The following is a 23,559-nucleotide window of genomic DNA, read 5'->3' on the forward strand; positions in this document are numbered from 1 at the left end:
AAATGTTTCTTAGTCTTTTAGGCCAGTGGTTGGCAAACTCATTAGTCAACAGAGCCGCAGTTTGCCGACCACTGTTTTAGGCCAACAGCTAACAGGGTGGTCTTTTTCATCACTATCAAGTATGTATTGGGAAGGGACTGTGCTCCCCATTAGATGGGGGCTCCTTGGGGCAGGGGCTGAGGTGCTCCTTCCTGTCTCCTCTGGACCTGAGGTCCTGGGATGGTACAAGGGTGTGGGAGAAGACTGGGACTGGTCACTTCTGGGATGGCCTCAGTGGGAGCTGGTACCAGCCAGGGCTGCTGCGTCCCCGGGGGTCCCTAACCTCACCTCCCTCATCAGAGACTAGGATTCCTCTCACCTTTGCCCCACCATCACCACCACATTGAGAAACAAGCTGCTACAGTTTCCATGGCAGTAGCTAGTCTCAGGTCCAGCCCTTCATCCAGCCAGAGGCTGTAGGGAGTGTATACATGTGTGCACATGTTGTGTTGGGGAGAATCAGATTGGGGAAGAAGCCAAGCAGGGGATGGGACAGAGACGAGCTAAGATGGCCAGAAGCAAGTAGGAGAGAAGAGAAGCCACACTGCTCAGAGCTCTCACTAATCAGACCTGCATTTAAAGGACACCTACTGTGTGCCAGGAGCTGCACCAGGCATTTGATCTCTTAATCAACCGATGCCTGGAAGAGTCCTCCACTTATAGTTGGCTCTCAGTACATATCTGTTGATGGCTGTTAGCTCAACCACCCGCACAAGCTATTCTCCCCATTTCATAGATGAAGAAATGGGGGCTCAGAGAGGTTAAGTAACATGTTTGAGGAGCAGAGTCTGCCTGACTCCAAGGTCAGTGTTTTCCAACTGCATCCCTGGCTAAGGACAGAGAAGGACCTCAGGGACAAGGTGGCAGTGTCTCTGCCATTGGGGAGCGTAGGGGCTTATGTGTCTGTGGAGGCGGGGATGGATGGAGGTTGTGGGTGGGCATGGGGAACGAAAGGCTGCTTCTCTGGAACCACAGACTCACCCTGACGAAGCTACATAAAGCCCATTCTTGAGAAAATGGGGTAAGGCGCGCAGATAATACCAGACACCAATTTGGTTTAGGACAGTGTTTCTCAAACTGGTGATTTTGCCGCCCTACCCCAGGGACATTTGGCAATGTCTACAGACGTTTTTAGTTGTCATCACTGGGGGTGGTGGTGTAACTGGCATTCATTTGATAGAGGCCAGGGATGCTGTGAAATTTCTACAATTTCTTCACAAAATCGCCCCACCACAAAGAACTATCATGTTCAAGGTGCTGAGGCTGAGAAACGGGTCTAGCTGGACAGGGGGCAACTGGCCCTGCTGTGGCTGTAGCGCTGAGATCATCCCTGCCCTGGGTGGATGTACCATCCTTGGTATTTGCAGAAGGCGCAGTGTGTGATGGAGAGGGGAGCAAGAGCTTTGCAGGAAGTGGGCCATGGGTTTTAGTCTCCTGACAAGCTGTGTGACCTTTACCCTTAATTTCCACCACCCCTCCTTTCCCAGGGGTGCTATAAAATCAAATGAGAGAATAGACGGGGAGGCTCCTTGACAACTGGGAAGTGCTGTGTGCAGAGAACTGGGGATGTCATTGGCCAATGGGTATCATTGTAAGGAAGGGGTCCTTGAGGGTCAGGCAGATGAAGGAAGAGGTGACTCGCTTCTCAATCAGTTGTAGACAGGCTCCATCCTTCCGGCTGAAGCAGGAGACACAGCTCGCCCCTACCCATGGCCTCCCCAACTCCACCCTGCCCCGCCCGGGTACCTGCAAATCAATCTGTCTTGGCGGGGCATCTGGGCTGGCCTGGTTGATGAGGTCCTGCAGCTTGGCTTTCCGCAGCGGGTATCTCCTGGCAGCCATCGTGGGGTCGCTGACCGTGGTGGCCCTCGGGGAGGGCTTGTGGATGGTGATCTGGTTGGTGCTATATGCCCGCCGTCGCTGGGAGAGGCCCACACCTGGACAGGGGTGGTGATAGGGGAGCCACCAGAGTGCAAGAAGAGGACAGCGGGCAAAGAGGGAGGGGCTTGCATACCCTTTCATGCTTGGAAACGTCTCGAGCTTTCCACTGCTCACCTACTGAAATACGTTTGGGTGCCTCGCCCCACCTGGCATTGAAAGCCCAGCCTAACCAGGCCCTGATCTATCACCCAGCCCCTCTCCTTTCTGTTCCCTTTTCAGGGTTCCATGTGCTCCAAGCAAAGTAGCTGAGTAACCAGCTGTGGATGTATTTTCTAGGTGTCACACCTCCACACCTTTGCTCAGGCAATGTCTGCTGCCCAGAACCTCCTGTGGCCCATGTCACTCTGCTTCCCCTCAGAACTAAGTCCAACTGTATCCCTCTCACCAGATGGAGAGAACAGGTGAAGAAGAACAGGTGCCACGTTTGAGTCACCTTTGCTGCTCACACTGTGTTCAGTACTTAGCCGGGGTAGGTGATCAGTAAATACCCTCTGAGTGGAAACTGAAACCATAAAGTGGCTTTGGAGGCAGACAGGTCTACTCTCTCTATCTGTACTCAGCCTCTTTCCAGTTCCACGGGCGCAGCCAAGTGACTGAAGTTCCCTGCCTCAGTTTCCTCATCTGTAGAATAGGCGGTAGCCACCTCTGCAGCTGCTAACTATTCAACGCGGTTGTTTGTATAAAGTGGTTAGCACATAGTAAGTGCTCAGTAAAATGTAGCAATCATAGCTTCTGGAGAAGTGAGCGAGGCACAAAGAGTGGCAGGTTTACCAGGAGTGGTGGTGGGGTCGCCGCTGGATGGCCGGGCATCCGTGGCTTGCCTCAGGTTGAGGGGCTCCCCCAAGCTCTTGGCACAATTTGCATTGTCTGAGCCGGGCCCCTCATCCTGTGAATGGTAGAAGACGGAGCTGCTGGACTCCTGAGACTGCAGCATGCTGTACCGTCTCCTCTTGTCCTGGAGGAAGGGAGAGAAGGAAGGCTGGGAATTAGGCTCGATGGCAGGCAGGACATCCACAGAGCAGCAAGCAGTGTGAGACAAGGTGGTGGAGAGTCCATGTCAGAACTGGAATAATAAAAAAAGTGTCTTGCTAGCTTGGAGAATTTAGGCAGACTTCTGTTCATGAGGTGGTGAATGAAAATTACTTCCTATCACTTACATTGTTTATATTTTAAATTATATTCTTTATTACATTTTTTTAAAAGGTAATTCTAAATGCCATTGCTGTCTCCAAATAGGTTAATGAAATGCACAGAATGAACCCTCTGTTCCTCCCATTCCATTCTCCACAGTATACACATACATATAAAACACAAAGGCTTTTGGGGATCATTTTTGTTTTACAAAAACTGGACCATATTACTTTATATTTAGCAGTATCTTGAACTTTGCACTTTAAGCATTTTGGAAATCCTGCATGTCAACTGTTCTTTTCAACATTAGATTGTGCAATATTCTACCACCCCTATGGTTAAGCATTCACTTTGTGGCTGTATTTATATTTACATTTAATATTTTATCAGTCAAAAAGTCAACATGTCATCCATTGATGAATAAAAGGTGATGACAGAGGATACAAAAAACACAAAGAGAAAATGCTGTTAACCTTCATTCCTTCAACAGTAAGTCAGGCCTGATCAGACAAGCAAAGTATAAATCACCTGGTGTAGGAAAGAGGACAGCGTAGAAAAGGAAGAAACGAGTAGAAAATCACCTTAAAAAATCAGTTCAATTAAAATAAGTATGTGAGACCATAGTGTCTATGGTTCCTATTATTGTTGATCTACTAGATAATAGTTTGGGAGCTCTGGGGAGGGTATGAATACCTTTGGACTAGAAAAAGAAGTTAATGAAGTCCTGGAATTTACAAGAGAAAATTAGAAACCTAATTGACCAGTTGAGTTGTACAAATTGTTGTCCTCTCTCAATGATTAAGTTTATTTGATGAGAAATTCATATTCTTGCTATAAAATCATTTGTAATCATGTCTTTCACAATATTTCCCTGCTTCGTGTAACATCAAGCGACATTTTGAGAGGAGCAGCATTAATATGTGGCCATAGTTTTTGCCATCACAAAAAATGCTACAATGAATCCTTGGACATAACTCCATTATATCACTTTATTTCTGTTAGATCTTCCGAAGGGATGTCTAGGTTGAAAAGTTATGTCTTTCTAATTTCATTAGTTATTTGTAGATTGTGTTCCATGGCCCGGCAAGTATAAGCCCAGATCCAATTCTTCCCTTCCTGCCAGGAACAGTCTTTCCTGCATGTTTCCGGGCTCCCACTGACCCCCGGCATGTCTGAGATACTTACAGATCTGGAATTGGAGGTGTATAAGGAGGCATCACACACAATGCCGTATCCCACCAGCCGTTCCCCAGGGAAGAGGGTGCTGGTGCTCACGGGGGAGACCAGCACTTCGGTGGTCTCAGGGAAGACCCACTCCACAGTCACATCGCTCAGGACTGGGGCCATGGCCTTCTTCAGGGATTTGACCATCTGTTGGGCAGAATCACAACACTGGTTGGGGAGATGTGTGAGCGGGGCGGGTATGTTCAGATGCACGAAGCCCAGGTAGGTATGACCATGCGGGGACGTGAGCCGGGAAGTGACAAGAGGCCGTGGGGTGGCTTGCCTGCCAGTGAACAGGCCAATTCTTAGGCTCCTGCCATGTCGGAGTTGGAGCAAATTTTTTGCTGTCGTCTTCTCTAAGCTTAGCATTTAATCAATGAGAAAACCCAAGACTCAGAGGAGGGTTGTGACTAGTCCAGGGCACACAGAAAGTTTGTGTCAAAAACATGAACCAGATAGTGATCGTGAGCCAGTGGATCTGCTTTCCTGGGCCTCCTTTTCCCCACGTGTTAAACTCAGGGTCCAGCAGCAGAGGGACGGGGGCCCTCCCACCTACCTTGGGCTGCAGCCGCTCCCCCTCTGTCAGGAACTCAGCAATGCCCCTGGACACGGTTGCCAGCCCCTTCACTAGCCTGTGGCAGACGTTGGGTCCAATTCCAAAGCTATAGCACCTGGGGAGGGGAGGAGAAAGGTTGCTACTTCCCATCCTCTCTGCCATCTTTGTCTCCTGATGGGGAGCATGATCCAGGCGGACTCTCTCACAGCTGGCCCAGCTTTAGGCAGAGGGCCGGGGAAGAGGGCCATCCATGGGCATTTACATTCACACATAAAGCCCATGGCTTCTGCCCCAGCTCAGAGTCTAAGCAGCAGGAAGGGCTTAGGTTGGGAGCTTCCTTTGGTTGGGAGCTGGATGCAGAGGTGTGGGCATCTCATCCCTCCTGAACTTGGAGGGGGAAAGGCAAACTTTGAGGTCAGCCACACCACCTTGGAGGCAAAGCTCTGAAAGGTTTTTTTCCTCGTCTTCTGGCATTTTCCCCACGTGGCCCGGGTTCTGGAAACCCCAGTCCAGGGCAGCCCAGGATAACCAGGTCCTAGGCCTTCAGCTTGTGCCCACCTGGTGGAGAAGGCGTGGTTTCGCACCAGCTCCAGCACCTTCCCGGTGTTGTTGACCGCCCCGTCTGTGACCACGAAGAGAAGTCGCGGGTGGCCTCGGTGCACTGGCTGCCGGATGACCCACTTGAGCGGGGAGAGGATGTTGGTACCGCCCATGTCAGCCCGCATTCTCTGAATGTTTTCACAGGCCATGGCCAAGGTCTCCTGTAGGAAAGGCATAGGCAGGGGAGATAATTCCCAGGGTCACCGTATGGTGTGGAGACTCTGAGCCTCTTGAGGGAGGAGTCCTTTTGTTTCCCTAGGTCAGCAATTTTCAACCTTCCCCCCCCCCCTAACATAAACTAATTACTAAAATTACATAAAAATATATATTTGTTGCTGATCTAACAAAAATAAAGGTATACTTTTGATTCATTCACATCAGATGGCTAATGTGTTGGCTGCTGTCATTTGTGTGTGTGACAATCTAAGGGAAAAGATTGCCCCCGACTAAATAGATAGGTATTGCATGTCTTAGAAATCCTTGCAGCTCACCAGTTGAAAATCGCTGCCCTAGATAATAGTTCAACCTCACTAGAGTTGAGTCCTGTTCCCAGTCTCACCTCTCCCACATCCTGGAAGAATAGGTGGACACTTAATGGTATTGGACATGGTTCTGCCCAATCACACCCCGACCAGCGCCTGCCATGCTACCATTCGTGGTGTTATATTAACTTATCATTGTCCTTTCTGCCCCAGGATTATTGGCCTCGGATCAATGTCACTACAGCAAGGACAGATGCTCACTGGACATCCGATGTCCTTCTGCTCCTGTCTCAGGAAGATGCTCTTCCAACATCCATGCTTGGAGTGACCGCACACGTCAAAAGTCTTAAAGTGTACAATGTACCTTTGAGCCAGAAACACTAGAAATTTATTCCAAGGGAATCATGAAGGAGGTATGTTAAGCCTTCGATACAAAGATGATAAGCAAAAAAAATGGAAACAACTTCAGTGCCCAACTGCAGGGGTTTAGTTAAATAAGTCACGCCTGTCCGTGCAGCAAAACACTAGGCAGCCATTAGAATTATGCTGCAGATTTATGCTTAGTGGCATAAAATGTGCTCATGACAGGCTGTTGTGTTCGAAAAGTAGTTTCTGGAAGGCCTAATCCTATCTTTATTTAAACTGTGGGTAATTCGTAGAACAAGGTCTGGAGGGATTTACTCTAAGCTCTTAATGTTGTTTTTCCTTTTATTTTTCTGACGTGATCATGCGAGATTTGCGTATTTTTCTTTTTGATTTTATCTAGTTTCAAAGGCTGTGGGATAATCAATATATATTATTATTGTATTAAAAAAAACCATAAACTACTTTTAATTGAAAAGTGGCTCCTAAGTCCTCCCTCCCTCCCTCCCTCCTCCCCTCCCTCCCTCCCTCCCTCCCTCCCTCCCTCCTTCCCTCCATCTCTTCCCCTCCTCCCTTCAATTCCTAGGCCTGCAATTTTGAACGTGCTGCTGGGGCCACAGTCCTGTTATTTAAAATTGTAGCTTGAGTCTCGTGAGTCCCATTCTCAGCCCACTTACCCACCTATTCACTCGGCCATCCCTTCCTGTTCACTTCTTTGGCTCAACCTTGCACGGACCTACTGTCCTCATAAGGCAGAGGCTTCAGTGAGTGGCAGGCCTATGCATCCTTTCTACCCCTCCCTGGACCCCTGTCTGCGCACACCCACACTTTGCCCAACCTATTCTTTATTTTAAAGAGAAGGGTGTCAGAAGGCTGAGATGCCAGAAAACTGCCTGAGCAGAGTTAGCCTCTCTTTCCTGCTTGGCTCCTGGGTATCATCCTGGTCCTATACGTTTGGACAGCCTTTGAGCAGGCCTCCTCTCTCTTTTTCTGTCCTTTGCTCCTCACCACCCGCCCCTCCTAGTCCCGGCCTTGTCCTTCCTTACCTCGTTGTAGGTCTGACTGGAAGGGAAGAGGGTCTTAAATGTGGATCCAAACCCAATGACATTGAAGAGGCAGGCTGGCATGAGGCTCTTAAGAGCCACCAGCATGGCATCCTGGCAGGCAAGAAAGGGATTTTCAGGATTCGGGAAGGAGTTATGACTTCTGCCGCTTCACACCGGTATTATTATCCCAGCAGGAATCTGTCTCCACACAGGCCTTCCGCACCCCCTGCCTGCACCCAACATCCCCCTTCCCCCCAGATCAAGAAATCTGCTGATGCTGAGTGGAGGCTGGACCAAAGCCATCTCATGAAATTTCTCACTCGGGTAGCAAGTCTGACGTTTCAAAGCCATTCTATTATGGTTGCCAGTTCCATCTCACCTCCTGCTGACCCTGAGAGGTAGGGAGAGCAGGGGGCACGCATTTCTTTCTGCCAAAACAAAATTGATGTCTAAGGGAGGCGTGTGGCCTGGTCCGGGTCACCCGGGTGATGGGATAGGCTCCTGGCTCTCATCCCGGGCCTTTTGCAGCAGAATTCACCCAATTATCATTGACTGGGGATGAATTGCTTTGGGACAGTCTCTTTAGGTCATATTTGTTGAATGCCCAGGATGTACTTTACCTACATTACCTCCTATAATCTTCACAATAACCCTTGAAGCAGGCACAACAGTATCCCCATTTTATAGGAGGGAACACTGAGGTACAGAGAGGAGAGCAACTTGTTGGTGAGCATTCAGATAGTAAAGAATGGAGCCAGGACTCAGACACAAGTCGCTTTGCCTCCAAAGTCGGTAAACATTAGAATCTTAACCTACTTTAACTATGCAACATCAGGAGACCAGGGTAAAGGTACAGTGGAAAAGACGATGCCAAAAAAGAAAAGTGGAGATGACAAGAGGGAAAAAGGATGATATTGATGATGAGGCAATAAGTATCAAGCAATTACTACATATCAAGCACTGTGATACACTCTTTATATTACCTCATTTAGTCTCTAAAAGAGTGGTTAAGAAGGTGCACTTTGATGTTAAACATATCAGGGTTTAAATTGAACCTTTCCTATTGCTAACTTGACCTTGGGCTAGTTATGTTATTCCTCTGAGTCTCAGCCTGGCACATAGTAATCAGTCAGCAAGTGGTTATTATTATCACCCCAACAAGATGCATACCAATATTAATACCTCTGTTTTACAGAGAAGAAAACCGAGGCTTAGAGCATTTAGGAATTGTACTGGATCACAAAACCTAAAGATAGGACTGAAGCTTTCAAAACACAGCTCTGAGCCCTGGTTGGTGTGGCTCAGTTGGTTGGACATCATCCTGTGTACCAAAGAGTTGCTGGATTGATTCTTGGCCAGGGCACATGTCTGGGTTGGGGGCTTGAACCCCAGTAGGGGGCATGCAGGAGGAAGCCGAACAATGGTTCTCTTTCACAACCATGTGTGTGTTTTTTCTCTCCCTCTTTCTCCCTTCCTCTCTCTAGAAATCAATTTAAACATTTTAAAAAATCTTTAAAAAAGGAAGCTTTAAAAAACAACAACACATGCCTCCCTTAGACATTCATGTTGGCCCTGCCTTGGCACAGAACTCAGGAATTGGGGGGAGGGCTCTCCCTCACCCCCATATAGTTTATTGATGGCAGCCCAGGGATCTCAGCATGGCTTCAGGGAAACAAGCTGTTCCACCCCAGAATTTAGAAGTAAACAGCTGTAAGTGGATCCTGGCAGCTTCCACACCATAAGGACCTGCAGCCCCTCTCCCACCCCCTCTGTAAACATTAACATTAATGTTCTCTTTGTTGCTTGTGTCAATACATTTTATTTCTTTATGAAAGAAGTCCAGATCTGCTTATTTTTTCATTAGCCACTAGTGTATATTCCTGCTAGCAGGAGACGTTGCTGATCCATACAGATTGTCTCTGCTCACACCTATTAGAATTTTCAAAGCCGTGTTTTTAGCAGCAAGTGGCAGCTGAAGAATGGGACCAGCTGCAGGAAATTAAATTGGTTGAACTTTCCCCTTCCGCGTGGCTGTTTGGATTTCTATTCTCTCCTACCTCCCTAATTCCAGTTTCTCCTAAAACTTCAACAGAACCGGCCACAGTTAATGATGCAAGCAACCCCCCAATGACCTCATTATCAATGGGGGGAGGGGTGTGTGGCCTGAGTAATTTCTATGTCTTTTTCTAAAAGGGGCAGGCATATGTAGCAGAATGGATTTGTGCCGATGCAAAACCATTTGTGAAAGGTAACCTTGAGGCCAGGGAGCTGAGCTGGAAAAGCAAGCAAGAAAGACTGCAAGGGGGAAGGAACTGTGAGAGGAGCCCTGGCGGAAGTCGCCATCAGAGAATTCTGGAATGTCAAGGTCGGAAAGGGTCTTTAGTTCAGGAAATGGATTTCCACTCATGAACCAACTCCATTCAACTGGTAGTAATGGCCTGGAGCACCGTGATGAGAAACATACAGAGACTGAGTCCAGACTCAGCGTGGTAAAGCATGTCATGGTCAATTGTTGATGTCTGCCTGGGCTTGGGAGAAGGGAACAAAGGGATAGAGGACATATGTTTGCCCTCCCTGTATTAATCCTTCCTTCTCCTTTTACAGACCGTATAAATGAAGCCCAGAGTTGAGAATCAATTGGTCCAAAGCCACATAGCCAGCCAGTGGCAGACTGGATCTTTTACTAAGTCATGCAGCAGAAAAGACATAATTAGAAAAGAGCGCTTTTCTTAAAGGGGGCGTATGTATCATTCCCTATCAGAAAGGTGAGGCAAATGAGCACTGAGCCAGGATATAGAAAGCTTAGGCTCCCTCACTAGCACTGTGATGTTGGAAAAAACAGCCTCTCCGGGACTCAGTTTCCTTACCTGGAAATGGGCAGGGAAGGTGGATTAAATGCTGTCTAAGGGATGTTTCATGATCCCATGATACTTAGAGTAACTGTGGAGACATCTTACAAATTGGTCCAGCTGTGGAATGGGATACACATGGGCACTGGACTGTGCTTCAGCACTCCAGCACGGTGGACAGCTCCCCATTCCAGTATTTGTTTTTGATGGCGGGCAGGGGTGGGGAGAAGGTACCAACCAGTCCTACATCCCAGTGTCAAGAGGCCTCAAACAGGAACTTGGGTTCCATATAGGATGCTCTCTCATGCTTCAAGACAAAACCCAGTCAGAGCATGAGTGAGGAGTTAGCTGGCCTCACAGACCCAACTAACCTCTCCTCTCCTTGCTTATCCTGTTGCCCTGGGAACAAGAGTTTGCTCCAGGCACAAACTGGGAAAGGAGTGACATTTCAGGTGACAACTGAGCCCTTTCCCTTCTCCTTCCCTCATGCCTTGTTTTCTTGAACTGTGATCCTTTACTCAGTTCAATGAACCATGACTGGGGGCTTTTTATGCCTAAATATAGAGCAAGGCCCCATGGGGAGAGATAGATGAGCAAAGATCTGGTCCTTTCCCTTAATGAGTTTCCCATAACTCCAAATGAGACAGATCTGCACAACTAGAAATACAAGGGAGAGGGGGATAATGCCGAAACCGAGGTAAATAATCTCCTGAGGGAGAGGAAATGCCTCTGGACGTTGGGGGCAAGGTGATTACTCTGTCTTCCTCACTCATCAGAAGTCTCCACAGCAGCGAGACCATGCTCCATACATGACTGGTTTGAGGTCAGAAACTGAGTTTACAACCTGCTGTCTTTTCAGATGGCCAACCACAAAATTTTGCCCATATTAGGCATTTCAAGAAAATAAAAAAGAACCAAGTTTTTTTTTTTCTACTGGATTCTACACATTATTTGATGACAGGGGCCATCTCCCGTGAATTTCTGATACCAGGTCGTAGGGACAGACAGACATGGGTTTGGTATTAGACCACACTGGCTGTGTGACCTTGGGTAGGTTATTGAAACTCTCAGGATGGGCTTTCCACTTTGGCAAATGGAGACCATAGCACTAACCTCAGGATTATTAACTGGATTCAATAGCCAGCTGTACCCTTGTCCACTTAGTACCTACTGAGGGGTATTAGCCTGAGCAGCACTCAGCAAAGGTTGTAGAATGTCAAGGGGAGATGTTGATAACTTCATCCCTTGTAAGTGGACAATAGTTCTGCCTCTGCTCGTACCACTTCAGGGTTTTCTTTCGGGAGCACATTGAGTTTGGGTGTCTCTGTTCAAACTGATTTTAAAAAGTTGTTGTTCCTTTTAGACACGAAGAGCCTTTTAGGGAGGTGGTTCAGGTGTGGAAGGGGGGGGGCATCTTGGAACCAAAAGTACTGATGAAGCTGGTTTGGGGGAGCACTGCTGATTTACCCTAGAGCACAAGACCCTGGGGAGGGGTCCTCTAACAGGTACCTTGACACGGTGGATATTGGTCCCACTCATGCTGCCGCTCCTGTCAACGAGGAAGATGAACTCGCCATGGGTCTTTCTCAGGTTCGGCTGGACCGACTGGAGGTCAGGACAGAAGTTGAGCATGATGACAGAATGGTGGGGAATGTCCTTGTGGAGGCGTTTCCGGATGATTTCTGTCTGGAGGAGAAAGAAAAACCTCTCACTTGGTATTCAAGGGGTCCAGCGCTACTCACGTGGTCTCCCATTACTCATCAAGTATTGTCAAGATCCCGCTCATATTCTGCATGAGAGACTTCCAGGTTGACTGCATCTGGCTCTCTATTTGCTAGCTTTTCACTGGTTGCAACAGCAAGCATGGACTTTGGAGGCAGAAGACCTGGGTTTGAATCCCAGCTCTGTCACTGTCTAGCTGTGTGATCTTGAACAAGTCCCTCCTCTAGGCCTGTTTCTTTAATTTTAAAAACGAGGCACATGATGTTCCCTTCTCAGGGTGGTTATGAGGACGAACTGAGCTGGCACACAGATGGGAGGCCCCGGCACACGTACAGGCCTTTGGTTGAGTAGCAGTTTCTTCCTCTTTCACACTCAGTGTCTGAGCTACTCTCTGGCTTATCTTGACTGTGACCTTGGTTTCTCTGGTTTACTGATTCTCTCCCGCTGATAACTTTCTACTCTTTCTCTAAATTTTACTTTTTGGAAAGCCTGCCCCCATCTTCCAGGTGTACTCAATCACTTGGTTTCTTCATCTATGAACTAAGGACAAGAGTACGTGCCTCGCCAAGTTGTACGAATAAACGCAATGCTTGTGAAGCCCGCTGCCCGGCAGTCATCGGCTAAATGGTAGCCATCATCCCTGTTGCGGTTTGTCGTGGGCTCAGGCATTGCTCACATGCAGCTTTGTGCTCATATCTCTGCCTCCCCTCTAGCTTGTGTGTTACTTGAAGGTAGGCCATGCCTGAGCTTCTTTTTTATCTCTAGGGCTTAACACAGAGCTTGGTGCAGAGGTGGGCTCGTAAACAAAGGGAGAGCAGCACCATAGTTCTTGACCTTTTGTGTGTTCTCTTGGCTGACGTGGTGCTGAGCCTTCCTCCTTGACGCTCCCACTCACTCTGTACCAAATCTCATTTCCTCCCTCTCGCTCCATCCCGGCTGCCTCTCTCTGTCTCTTGATCTGGCTGCCTCTGGGTGGACATGTCCCTTTGTGTCTGTTTTTCAGTTTTGGTCTCTTTGAATCCCTTCCCCCAACTCAGTAGATGACACCATCACCCATCCAAGTGTTCAAACCAAAGATGGAGGACTTGTCGTTGCTTCCTCTCTTGCTCCTTCAGCAAAGGATTGCTACTTCTGCGGCTAACACACATCCTGAATGCGTGCCCTTTTCTGTCTCCACTGCCACCACCCAAGTTCAGGACACCACCATCTCTTGCCTGGGTCCTTGCCATCGCCTCTTACTGGCCCCTTTCCTCCACTTTTACTTCCCGGTGGTCCATTCTATGTAGAGCAGGCAGCGAGATCATTCTCGCCATTCTCTTGCCTAAGCAATGGCTTCCCCTCATACCCTGTGTCATGGCTTATGAAGCCCCCAGGGCCTAACCGGCCCATCTGTCCACCTCATCTTTGCCCACTTCCCCCCATTTCACCCACACAGCTGCCTGTTTCCCAAACGTGTCACCATTATTTTGCTTCCAGTTCTTCACCGTCCACCAGGTCTCAATCTCAGGCAGGCTTTTTCTAGACACCGGGCTGAAGAGCAGCCAGTGCTTGCCACTCATTCCCACATCATCCTGTTTTATTTCTCTCTGGTCCCCAGCCCTCTTCAAACTGACCGTGCTCATTTGGTTACTTCTTGTCTATCTCCCTGTGCTAGAAGGTAAGCTCCACGAGGACAAGGATGTGTCATTTTTCAGTGTGGCCTCCCCAGTGCCTAGAATGGAGCCTGACATCTATTGGACACGTAGTGTTTGTTGACTGAATAAATGAGAGAATGAATCGGTGTGGGTCTGTCTACCATTGACCTGTGTGTGCAAGTTTGTTTTTTCTCTATTTGTCTCTGCTTCTCACTGCATCGCCATCTTTCCTACATGGTTATCTCTCTGTGCCATTTGCTCCCTCTTTGCTAAATCACAGTTTTGACAGCTCGTCCCTCCCACTCTTCCTGATTGACATTTGCCTTCTGGCTGCCCGCCTCCCTCCTTGGCAAAGGATCACGTTCTCTGTCCCGCATGGAGCTCCTTTGCCAGAGCCACGACCAGCCTGGCTCTTTCGATGACAGAGCCCAAGGCAGTAACAGCCACATCCGCCTCTCAGAGAGTGGGGGCCCCTGGCTCAGGATTCTCTAATGGCTTCTCAAGCTGCCATTATCGAATTACAATAAACTCATCATTTCTGAGCAGCTTCGGGCTGGTGGCTGTCATTCCTGGAGCTCATGAGAATACAGGGTATTTGCATAACCAACCCAAGGTGGCAAACTAATTCTCATTCGCCTCAGTGGTCCCAGAGCTAATTGATTTAAGGCTTGGTAGGCGGGGGACCCAGCCCCAGCCTGGGAGGCCCATGGCTCCCCCCAACCACATTGTCCACATGCTGTAGTTCTCAGAGCTCAGGGCACAGCTGGCATTGCCACCCCCACCCCGAGAACCTGGCTTAGCCTCTTCTCCCTACTGACTCATCTGGGTGAGGGGGCACTTCTGGGAGCGGTGTTTCCAGTGGGGTTGCTAACGTGGCAGTGATGTGATGGGCACTGAGCCATCTACACCTTCCCTTTGTCATCCTCCCCACCCCCACCAAGCAGGTGCTTCCAGTGGGACCTCTAACAGTCGGGGTGAGCAGTAAGCTGTCTACATGTGTTTCTGTACACTCCTCAGCTGCCTCATCCTCTGCCAGCCAGGCCAGCAAGAATGGGAAGGGCTCCTAAATCTAGTGTCACTGCCCCTCGGATTGAGTCTAAGTCCTTAGCTTCGTTGCCATCAAAGGCAAATCCCAAGGGAACGGTCTTCCCCATTCCCCAGCTCATAGTTATTTTGGGGTGCTACACCTCAGTTTTTTCATCCAACAAGCAAAGAGAATAAAAGAAGTGGGCCACCATTCTTAAAGGTGTCTTGGCCTTGAGGACCCAGCTTGGCGTGCAGGGTCATGAACAGGAGGGCGACTGCCGGTACAATTGGTGGCCATCGCTGAGCCTGTTAGCATTTCTTCCCCATGCGACCCCTCAGCGTAGGGTCTCTTGTCTTTTGGCTTCGTGGAGGAGAGGGCAGCAGAGGGGCACGATCTTTGTTAGGCTTTCCCTTCCCTGTCTTTACTGTCTATGTAATAGCCACCCAGGACCCAGAGGAAGGAACAGCAAGAGACCCATTCAACAGGTAGGAAAACAGAGGCCCAGGAGTACAGAAAGAGCTGGGAGTGCGCCGGCTGTAGGGTGCCCCTGGGGGGTAATACCTGGGGAAGCACCAGCTGAGAATTTTACCTGGCTTAGGTACCTTGGTACCTTATGTACTTGGCTTAGGCACTAGATGGTGACCTGGTAGGCAGCGTGAGGACAGCACCGGGTGACTGCTACCTCTGAGAGCCATTTGCCTCTGCCCCGCAGTGCCTCAGCCCTTTGCTTCCCCCCGTCCCCCCCACCCAAGGGAAACACTGACGAGGACCTGCCTTCAACCTGCTGCGTGACCTCAGGCAGGTCCCTGACCCAGCTCATTCTCCTCAGTGAAGTCCAAGTCCCCAGTGCCACCCCGGCTCTGCCACCCCTGGCTCTCTCCTTCAGTCACCCTCACCTTTCGCTCTGCACTGCTGTCCTTCTTCATCCCTTTAATGAAATCTGCTCTTCCCTTCAGGTGCTGCTCAAATTCTCCCACGGTCATGTCCCCTTTCTCCATCAGGACATGTGGCATGTGGGGCTCTGCAGAGATGAGATCAACTCTTGGCACGTGCCCGAGTGTGAGGGTGATGCCAGGGGCCTCAGCTTAGGGGCGGAATCCTCATAGTGGGGAGGACTCCTAGAAGGAAGAGGGGTACAGAAGCCCTGGCTGCCTGAAGCAGGGTGGGGCCATGGGAAGACTCCTTAGCTGGGAGGCAGAAGTGCCTGGTGGCCATGGCTGACCCCTGGCCCCTCTCTGGGCCTCGGTTTATCCATCTGTAAAATGGGAGAGGGCCTGGTTGCTCTGATATTTCCAGGTCCTGACATTCTAATGAATTCTTAGAGACAAAAGAGTTGTTCCCTGAGAGGTCAGAGCTTCCAGGGCTTCCCTGAGCTTGGGTTTCAAAGATCCTCTGCTCACCTGGCCTGTGGACAAAGTGCCCCAGTGGGTGCACGAGACCCTGGAGCCTCTGGGGCTAGGACTGGGGCAGGAGACGCTCAATTCCACCAGCTGGAGCCAAGTTTCCTAGGAGGCTGGTCTCCTCTCCTCTGCCACGCACCCCTACCCTTTCCCTGGCTGACCCCTGGGCGAGGGGCCACCTTGTCTGTGCCCCACGGGCTCAGCACCTCCTCCCTCCCACAGGCTTCCCAGGGGTCCCCCCTGGGGCACAGTACCGCTGGGGTGGATGAGGATCTCCACGGGCCGGTCGAAGGTGTGCCTGTTGGCCAAGGTGATGATTATGCTCTTGGCCGAGCGTGCGGACGGGGCGGCGTCAGCTCGAATCTCATGGGTGGGACTCTCTACCCCTGAGTGGCACAGAAAGGCGGGATAGGCTCAGGAGCCCTGAGAGAGACAGGGCCTTTGTGGGGGACACTAAGATACAAGCCAGAGATGACACTCCTGCCTATTAGGGGCGCCTGACCTGCTGGGTAGCCATGGACAGGTTTCCTCAATTTCCCCATCTGCAAAGTGGGGACCCAATTGGCGGGGAGTCAAAGGAATTGCCTCTCGTGGAGGCCCATAAAGATAGAAGATGCTCAGCGCTTGATCGCTCTATCGGTGGGCACTCCATAAACACCTCTCAGGCTGGAAGGTCATGCTGCTCTGATAACACACTTGTTGACAAGGAACCACATCCTAAAGCCTTGAGTGGGTTGGAGAGGGAAACTGTCAGAACAATGGCTCCCAACTCTGGCTGCATGTTGGAATGGCCTGGGACCTTCTAAATAGCCAATACCCAAGACATAGCCCAGACCAAGGGCCCCTGAAGCTCGGGCGGGAGATGGGTGGCAGGATTCTGGAAGGTCCCTGGTGATTCCGCTGTGCAAGGTGAGAAGCAGGAAGCGGCTCTATGGCTGAACCGCAGGGAGGGGACCAAGAACCACCCGCTCCATGCACATCCCCGGGAAGCCATGGCGGTGGGGTGGGCAGCCTTGAAGGCTCATTGGGAGGGGCCTGTCTTTGGCTGTATGCTGGGGAGCAGGAAATGGGAATCCGTACAGCTCCATGTACTTCAGGATGTCCTCCATCCGGGCCTGTCACATTCACCACCCTCCCCTTACTCTCTGTCCTGGGCAGCTTTGGGCCTGAAGCCCTCCCCAGCCCGGGGCCTCACGTCTTCCTGGCGCCTACCTGGGTCTGGGCAGCTCCCTCTCACCTGCGAGCAGGCATGGCCCACGGATCTCCAGCTGGAAGTTGAACTCGTATTCCATGGGGTTGGACACATCCATGTCCAGAAGAGTTGCCAGGCACAGCTTGTTCCAGGAGTCCAGGGCCCGGCCGCCGAAGCAATGCCTGTCTTTGCTGGGAAGGGGACCGAGGGGAGGAGGAGGAGGCGGGCAGCCAGGACCAAGGCAGAAGGGGAGGGGGGTGCATCGTGAGAGGACGTCGAGAGGACGGTGAGTCTCAGGCAGCCCTGGCTCCCCTGCAGCCCAGCCCGAAAGGGGGCTGAGGAGCTTCCTCCCACCCCAGACCCTTATTCTCCCATTCAACCTGATCCCGGGGAGGGCCTGGATTCAGACACAGGCACCGAGACCCTGGAGGGCTGGGCCAGGGGCCAGGCTCAGTGCTCCACAGCATCAGCACACATTGTTCTTACCAGAATCCTCTGAAAAAAGCCACTTGGCCCCCATCTCCCCCATTTCCCACACGAGGAAACGGAGGCTCAACACAGACCTTTCTGTCCACTGAGCTTCCTGGGGCCACCTCAGGGGCCTCTTGTTCCTTGACCTGCCAAAGTCTTGGCTGTCCCAGGTCCTGCCTCTGAAATCCACAAAGCTTGGCGCCTATGGCAGTACTTACAAAGGTAACATACAACCTGGTGTCCCCTGGGCTGTGACTGGCTTGTGCCTACAGCTTCTCTGCTGTGGCATAAGTGTCCTCACCCTCAGATTCAAGGTCCTACACGATCTGACTCCACATCAGCCCTCTGACCTCTCTCCTTCACTCTCCCACCTGCTACAGCTATACTAGCCTGCTCACCGCTCCTCACACACATCAAGCCTGCTGCCCCAGGGCCTTTGCCTCTGCTGTTCTCCCCTGCAGGAATGCTGGATCTGTGCCTACATCCCCCTCACCCGCCAGGTCTCAGCTGAAATATCACTCCTCAGAGAAGCTTGGCCTGGCCCAGGACCCCTGGGTTGGGTCGCTCTTCTGTCTGTCTGTCTATCTATCTATCTATCTATCTATCTATCTATCTATCTATCTATCTAGATCAGTGATGGCGAACCTATGACACGCGTGTCAGCACTGACACGCGTAGCCATTTCTGATGACACGCGGCCGCTGAGGCGGCCGCACGCCGAGGATGAAACATTTGCTGCTCCTGAGGATGAAACATTTGCGAAATAATGTTTTTTCCTCAAAGTGACACACTACCCGAGTTATGCTCAGTTTTTTGGCGAAGTTTGACACACCAAGCTCAAAAGGTTGCCCATCACTGATCTAGATTAATCCTCACCCAAGGATATTTTTCCAATGATTTTTTAGAGAGAGCAGAAGAGAGAGGGAAAGACAGAGAGAAATATTGATGTGAGAGGAACACAATAATTGGTTGCCTCCTGCATGTGCCCCAACCAGGGCCCAGGCCGGGGAGGAGCCTGCAACCGAGGTGCATGTCCTTGACCAGAATCAACCTCGGGACACTTCAGCCCACAGACCCTTCTGTCCACTGAGCCAAACCAGCTAGGGCGGGTCCCTCTTTTATACTCTTAGCCCAATGAATGTCTCTTTCATTGTACTTTTCACATAATTAATTATGCATGCAAGTGCATCAGTGGTTCCACATTAGGGGTGTTATTCATTGGATAATGATCTCTCCCACCAAGTTCTAAAAAGGCAGGATCTGTGATGATTTTGGATCCCTAACACTCAACTCAGTGTCTTAAGTGCATGAAAGAATAAAGCCTGGAAATTCTAATCCCAAAGTGTCCAAATTCCAGAACATCTGGCCAGTACCATTCCAAGGCATCAGGGAGATCCCAATGCTCTAAAAGTGAGCGGGGCAGGAGACCTTGTTCCGGGGGTGGCCTCTAGCGCTGAGCCTCACCTTCAACTCCATCTCCACCGCCCTGCACACCCTGACTTCACCTGACAGACTCCCCGCTGCCCACCTGAGACTCTGATCCTTGTGCCCTTGTCCGGGCAGGGGTTCCTTACCCTTGGGCCTGTTGGCTGGAGGGGTCACCGCTCTCTGTGCAGAACTGGGGCACAGTCGGGGCGCAGACAGCAGGCAGCAGGACCCGCATCGCCCCGCTGGGCAGCGTCGGGAGCTCTGAGGAGGTGCTGATGAAGACCTTGACATTCTCCATCGGGGCGATGGTCCCCAGGTTGACCACGAAGAGGATCCGCTCCAAATCCTCATCCAAAGCCACCTTTCCCAGTGTGCAGGGAGGAGGGGCGACGGAAACCCCCTCTCGCAGGATGCTTCCTAAGCGCCAGGCCTGGAGTCAGCCGCTGCATACATTATCGCTACTGCCCCCTACGCTTGCTGTGCGATAGGTCTGAGTAGCCCATTTTGCTGATGGGAAACAGGCTCAGCATAGGGGTGTGACTTGGCCAAGTTCCTCAGCAAATTACTAACTCGTTGAACCAGGCATGGGTCTGACACCAGGCCCGTGTACTTGTATTCTGCTCGGATTGGGAGACTTGGACCCACAAAACCCCCACAGAGGGTCACATCTGCATCCGCAGACTCTACATCCCCAAGAAACCACATTCAAGCATGCCCCACCTTGGGATCCATGCTTTTGCTCTTACTCTGTCCTTTCAGTTGTAAGGCCCATCCCCCCACCCCTACTTCTCCAGTCTTACCCATCTATCCAACCCCTCCAGGAACCCCTCCATGAACAGCTCCCTGGCCCCCAATCTGTACCCCTCATTCCTTGCTCTGACATTATCCAGACCTCTTTGGGCACATTATCCCACCTGCTCTCATGGTCACTGCTAAGCACATCCTAGCTATACTTCCAGGCTGTGAGTGGTTATATCAGCCTGAGGACAACTCTGCATCTTACACATGGTAAGTGCTCATTAAAATATTCTTGGATGTCTTAATGATCAGATGAACAAACATCACTTTGATCATAGATCCAATGATAATGATCTCTTACATCCTATGATGCTTGGTCTGGATTCAAGCCCTGTCTCAAACATGTGGAGGGGAGCAAAAGAGGGAAGGAATGGGAGACATCTATAATACTGTCAACAGCAACAAATATATATATGACGGGCTGTGTGACCTTGGACCAGTCTCTGACCCTCTCTGAGCCTCAGCATCCTCAATAGCAATTCGAGTACTTAGTCTGTACCAGGGACTGCGGTGCGTGCTCTGCATACATGCTCTCTGTTGAGCTTTGGTGTGTATAAGTATTAGCTTCATTTTATGGATAATTTTTATTTTTTATCTGAGCTCACACCACTTGCAAGGACCAGGACAGGGAGTCAAACCCTGGTGTGACTCATTCCACAACCTCTGAGCTTAAATGACATGTTTTCTGTTCTGTAGAGAGAGCTGTAGAACCTGTCGTTGAACCCTCTGATCCTCACCAAGCTTTCTAGACGAGAAGAGGAGAGATTGCCTCTATTTACAGACAGTAAGGTGAGGTTCAGAGAGGGTCAGTGACACGCGGGATTCCTGACTCCTACTTTAATGCTCTCTCTACCCTATGCCATTGCTACCCTTTCAGCCTGCCCGAGACTTCAGCTGGGCCCAGATCCAGCCATAGCCCTTCTGGCCTCCTTACCTGTGACAGTTGTGGCTCGAAGGTGGGTGGCATTGAAGTGGCCACCCTCCATCTTGGCTTTGTCCTTGATCTGTACCGTTACGACCCGGTCAGCAATGACTGCCTCGAAGCCGATCACCGTGGTGTACTCATCCAGCGGGTACACGAAGAGGCCTGCCGGAGCAGGACCAAGCGTCACGGGGTGCCCCGGCCCCACCCTGCATGCCCCTCCCCTGGGAAGGAACCCAAGCCTAGGTTGGTGCTCACTGCCATTTAGAGGATGCCAGAGAGGACTTGGGCTGGGACCTGACGGCTCTGCACTCAGGCCCGGCACTGTGTGAGCACAGGGGCTACTGGAAAAGGGACAGCAGCTCCCCAGCCAACTCTTACTCTGCAGGCATGTGAGGCCAGTGTGGCCGGGGCTTCTGACTTTTGGAGAGAGAGTAAAAATCTGGATTTTATGTGACTGTTGTGTGGGCCAAATAACACACATGTGCGTGGTGAATTTGCTATTCTTGGCTCCCAGGAGCTGGGGTGTTGGAGGAAGTAAACTAGGGTTTAAATCTGGGCCCTGCTGCCTCTCCTAGCCTGGTGACCTTGGGCAAGATGTTTAGTTTCTCTAAGCCTCACAGCCCCATCTGTAAAATGGGGATAATAGAGCCCAACTCGTAGGGTCATCATGAAAATGGAAAAAATAGCCATTTATGAAGCTATGTGCCCACATTTTTGTACCTTCGTGCTTCTCAGCCTTGAAGAGCACATAAATCATGGGTGAGGGTGTGTGTCTTGTTAAAAATACAGATTTTGACTCAGTAGTTCTGGGGTGGGGCCTAGATCTGCATTTTAACCAGCTCCTGAGTGATGTGATGGCTCCATGGCGTGGGGACCACAGGGACGATCAAGTTTGTATCTCATTTAATCTGCCCACCAACACGGGGGCGGCACAATGCTGGGCCCATAGTGAGCCCTTCCCTAACCCCTGCTTCCCATCCCCCTGCGCCTCAGTTTTCTCATCCATAAAATGGGGGACTGGGTCTTTTTGCATGTAGAAAGCCAAGGGGCTGTCCCCAAGTTATTCAGTAGTCTCCTGGGTCCCCAGTGGGTCCCCTTTTAAGCCACCCTCTCCAGGATTTCCTCAACAGGGTCACTGTCTGCCCAGGAGATTTCGGAGGGGATCAACTGTGGGTGCGAGGGAATCTTATCCTGGACAAGCCACCACACAGCGCCCTCCGGTAACTCCCTTCCTGAAGTGGAAAGAGAGGCGTTTGATTTACAAATGACTCCTCCAGGCGGACATCTGTCCGCAGTCCTGGCTGCCCCACCCAATGATTCATGTTCGCAGGCTGTTTTTATTCCACGCTGCTCTTCTGCACTCTAGACCTCATCTGCTCCTCCCACACCCCTCTGGACAGGCAAAGGGGCATCCTGCTTCTGAGAAGAGAGTGGCTTCTCCAGAGTCACAGGGACCAGAGCCACACCTGGGGCTGGCAACTCCTGGCTTCCACTGAGTCTCAGGCCCCTCCCACCATGAGGCTGCCGGAGGAAGTGGGGGCTGGCCATTGGACGCAGGTGGGCGTGCCTTGTGGGACCTAAACAGCGCTGGGCCAGCTGGCAGGGCTGAGCCCAAACCTGGCCTCAAATCCCGACCCGACTTGCTACCAGCTTTGAGGCCTACTGGGCAGAAATGGTACCCCCATTTTACAGGTGAGGAAACTGAGACTCGGAGAGGGCCCAGGCCTTGCCCAAGGTCCATCGGCTAACCTGTTGGGGTGGGGATTCAATATGGAGGAGGGGTCCTTACCCTGGAAAGACTGGGCTTCCAGGTTGCCATAGGTGAGGGATGCCGTCAGACCCAGGGCATAACCACTGACGAAGGAGGTGACATCAGAAGCAGTGAGGGGCAGGGCTGCCCCTGTCACCTGGTTCAGCAGACCGGGCATCCCGCTGGCTACTCAGCCTTCAGGGTCTGCGGGAGACAGGAAGCACAGGAAGTGAGAGGGCTCCCATCCCCCCACCCCCCACCAACCAGTTCTCTCACTTTAGACCCACAGGCAGTCGGAGCCTCATTCTCTTCCCTTTCCCCAAGCACTTCCCCGTTGGTGACCCCCGATAATGCTGAACTAGCAGAGAAGTAGTGACTCTGCTTCTTTCCATTTCACAGTGGAGAAACTGAGGCCTGAAGACAGGGGACCCGCCTGGGTTTGCTCGGTGGGCTGGTGCACAGGTAGGGCTGGAGCCCATCAGAGCCCCGTCCAGTCTGGAATTCTCCCAGCATTCAGTGCCCTCCTGGCCTGACCCACCTCTGTCAGCCCCATAGCCTCTGAGCTGTAGATGCTTCCTTTGCAAAAGGAGGGGATGGAATAGCTCATCAAGCCCCTCCTCCTCTGATTTCAGTAAATCTACCCACTGTGTCCTCAGTGCTGCTTAAAGGAATGAGAGAATGGATGACCATCCTCATTCCAACATGAAAGACTTCCGAGCACTTCGTAGGGCGGTGTATCCATTCTCTGTTGGGCTCCTGAGACTTCCCCTGGATGACCACTGCCCCTTGAGGGGTGGGTGGGAGTGGGAAGTGAAGTCAAACAAAGGGTGTGGAATATACATCGGAGGGCAGGCTCTCTCTGGGTTTTCTTCTCTGAGCCAGGTGAAGCTACCATGGGCTGGTAGCCTATTTGCAAGGCTGTTCAATGAGTGCTGACTGCTTTGCCTTTTCTCAAAGACGGAACTCTTCCCTCCAGGCCCC

At 51.1% G+C, this 23,559-nt stretch overlaps 1 protein-coding gene across 1 annotated transcript in view; it reads right to left on the reverse strand.

Annotated features, from left to right (window-relative positions):
- Positions 1-22,756, reverse strand: part of VWA5B1 (von Willebrand factor A domain containing 5B1) — a gene marked incomplete at both ends in the record, with an annotated part of 40,117 nt that extends 17,361 nt beyond the window's left edge. Inside the window, 13 exons of the mRNA XM_079777874.1 lie at positions 1,786-1,976; positions 2,752-2,935; positions 4,297-4,482; positions 4,892-5,006; positions 5,450-5,652; positions 7,383-7,493; positions 11,741-11,917; positions 15,511-15,635; positions 16,269-16,400; positions 17,252-17,397; positions 19,252-19,522; positions 20,838-20,990; positions 22,618-22,756. Of these exons, the coding sequence (XP_079634000.1) occupies positions 1,786-1,976; positions 2,752-2,935; positions 4,297-4,482; positions 4,892-5,006; positions 5,450-5,652; positions 7,383-7,493; positions 11,741-11,917; positions 15,511-15,635; positions 16,269-16,400; positions 17,252-17,397; positions 19,252-19,522; positions 20,838-20,990; positions 22,618-22,756 (2,133 nt within the window). The remainder of the gene's footprint in view (positions 1-1,785; positions 1,977-2,751; positions 2,936-4,296; positions 4,483-4,891; positions 5,007-5,449; positions 5,653-7,382; positions 7,494-11,740; positions 11,918-15,510; positions 15,636-16,268; positions 16,401-17,251; positions 17,398-19,251; positions 19,523-20,837; positions 20,991-22,617) is intronic.
- Positions 22,757-23,559: the final 803 nt, after the last annotated feature.

This window comes from Cnephaeus nilssonii (assembly GCF_951640355.1).
Source record: "Cnephaeus nilssonii genome assembly, chromosome: 7".
In the NCBI taxonomy this organism is placed as follows: domain Eukaryota; kingdom Metazoa; phylum Chordata; class Mammalia; order Chiroptera; family Vespertilionidae; genus Cnephaeus; species Cnephaeus nilssonii.